General features: G+C 45.8%; 1 protein-coding gene across 1 annotated transcript in view; it reads right to left on the bottom strand.

Moving 5' to 3' along the window:
• LOC143021211 (uncharacterized) overlaps window positions 1-2,500 on the bottom strand; it is a 130,148-nt gene that overhangs the window by 38,451 nt on the left and 89,197 nt on the right. The window contains exons 3-4 of the mRNA XM_076178565.1: window positions 2,264-2,455; window positions 1,090-1,182 (exon numbers count right to left, since the gene is read on the bottom strand). Coding sequence (XP_076034680.1) covers window positions 1,090-1,182; window positions 2,264-2,455 — 285 coding nt within the window. The remainder of the gene's footprint in view (window positions 1-1,089; window positions 1,183-2,263; window positions 2,456-2,500) is intronic.

Raw genomic sequence — 2,500 nt, 5'->3', positions numbered from 1 at the left:
CTATCTGTTTATTCATTCACTTAACTTATATATTTGTCTGCTTATCTATATTTTCATCTATTGATGTATGTATTTACTTATTTGTTTATATATCGGTTTATTCATTAACAGAATAATTATTTGATTTCTTCGTCTTTTATATATATATACATACGTTTATACATTTAAAGAAATAATAAATGCAGAATTAGCCCTCACTTTCAATGAAGTATTTATAAGAGAAAATCTCCTGCCCGTACATAATATATATATATCTATATATATATATATATATATATATATATATATATATATATATATACATATATGTATATACACATATATATGTGTATATGTATATATACATACATATACATATACATAAATATATATATATATATATATATATATATATATATATATATATACTCGTATATATAGTGTGTGTGTGTGTGTGTGTGTATAATCGCCATCGTATATCAAAGACGATGATAAGCCTACACGACGATGAGGGGCCGTGATCCTAGTCGTCATTACGATGAGGGTATTCACTTCAACGGGAGCGCGACGTTTGAGGGGCCGCATATAAATATGAGGGCCGCGTCCTTGCTCAGTGGTGGCCCAAATGGTCGTAAACTTGAACGATCCTGGAGACGTGCCTTTGCCCTGTCCAGGAGTCCTAATCCAGTTCAAGGGGGATAACTGGGTAGTAAATATTTAACCCAGTTTAACTAACGTCAACGTAACTGCGTTACGAGTTAGTTATTGAAGAACGTCCAGTGAATGACCTAAGGTCGCTTAGGCCTTCCCTAGATCTTGAATATGTATGCTATATAATACTTCTATTGCGTTATTCAAGGTGGAAACCTTTTTCCGTGACGTCATCGTTTTGTGACGTCACTTCCCTGACGTCACTTTTTCAATGGCGTCATTTATGACGTAATGGCAGCTGACATTTGAAATTCCTCTTCCTCAAATGACTTGGGTTTGAAGATACTTGGCAACCTTAGGGCTCTGGAGGGAGGCTGACAGATGTAAAATGATCTTGGGAACTGCAGGGAATGCTACACGTGGGGAGGCGAACTGGGTTGGGCCGCTCGTCGTACTTACCGAGGAGGGGACGGCGTTCGGCCGAGGACACGAGTCGAAAGGTCTGCCGAGTTGCGACGTCGGCGTCTCCACAGGTGTCGTACACGGCCACACCTGTCATGCGACAGAAGAACACGTGTTAGTCATGCGGGGTGCCCGCATGTCCGGTCCAGGGTTGATCCCCCCCCACTCTCTCTCTCGTTCTCTCTCTCTCTCTCTCTCTTTCTCTTTCTCTCTCTCTCTCTCTCTCTTTCTCTTTATCTATCTCTATCTCTCTTATCTCTCTCTCTCTCTCTCTCCTCTCTCTCTCCCTCTCCTCCCTCTCTCTATCTCTCTCACTCTCTCTATCTATCTACCTACCTATCTATCTGTCTATCTCTCTCTATATATATTTCTCTCATTTTTCTTCTCTCTCTCTCTCCTCTCTCTCATCTTTCTCCTCTCTTTCTTTCTCTTTCTCTGCTCCTACCGATCTTCCCTTTCCGACTCTCGTAACTTCCAGTCTCCTCCTCCTTCCTTCTTGCTCTCTCCTCTCCCATTCCCCCCCCCCACGCTCTCACTCCCTATTCTCTCCCCTCCCCTCCCCCTTTCCTCTTTTTTCATTTCCTCTTTTTCATTTCCTTATCTGTACACATTCTCCCTCAAGTTTCCATCTTCCTTCATCATCTACTCTTTTTTTTCTTCATCCTCCCCTTCTCCTCCTCCTCCTACTCCTTCTCCTTCTTCTCCTCCTCCTCGTCATCATCATCATCATCCTTACTCATTCTCTCACTCATCATCATCATCATCATCATCATCCAGCCCAAACCTCCTCTCCTCCCACCCTCCCTCCCTTCCCTCCCCCTCTCACCCTCCAATCCCCCGTGGTGACCTTCCCCCCCTTCCCCCTCCCCCCCACGCCTTGTCAACACCACCCGTCTCCTTGTTTTGTCTGCTTCCCCCCTCCCCCTCCCTTCCCCCTCCCCCTCCCCTACCATCCTGATCCTGATTCTCTGACGTCGAACCGTTACCCTAAGGTCGCCCATGCAAGGTGCCTTAGGGCGCCGATATACAGTGGACAAAGTCACAAAAAAAATCACGTGACGTTTCTGTGAAGTTATTTTGCTCTGTGACGTCATATGATGGGTGACGTCAGCTCTTAGCCCCCTTAAGTGAATAAAATCGCCTGGCGACAGCAGAATATACGAAACCTTACCGATTCGAATATCCCTGGTGGAGGACTGGTTGTTGAGGGTGGCGACAGCCCAGTCTACAGCCCCCACCCCCTCCATGGCCTGGAGGCTGAGGGGCCCCGTGCAGGGGGCTGTGGACGGGGCTTTGGAGGCGGTGAGGGCGGGGGAGGCTGTGGTGGCGTTGGAGGCTGGGCCGTGAAGGTCCGCCAACACTCCTGTTGGAGAAGAAAATAGGAGAATCTAAGTGTTGGTGATGGTGG

This window comes from Oratosquilla oratoria, chromosome 41, assembly GCF_046742065.1.
Source record: "Oratosquilla oratoria isolate Oo_2021 chromosome 41, ASM4674206v1, whole genome shotgun sequence".
NCBI lineage: Eukaryota > Metazoa > Arthropoda > Malacostraca > Stomatopoda > Squillidae > Oratosquilla > Oratosquilla oratoria.
This window is presented reverse-complemented; position numbering and strand designations above follow the sequence as displayed.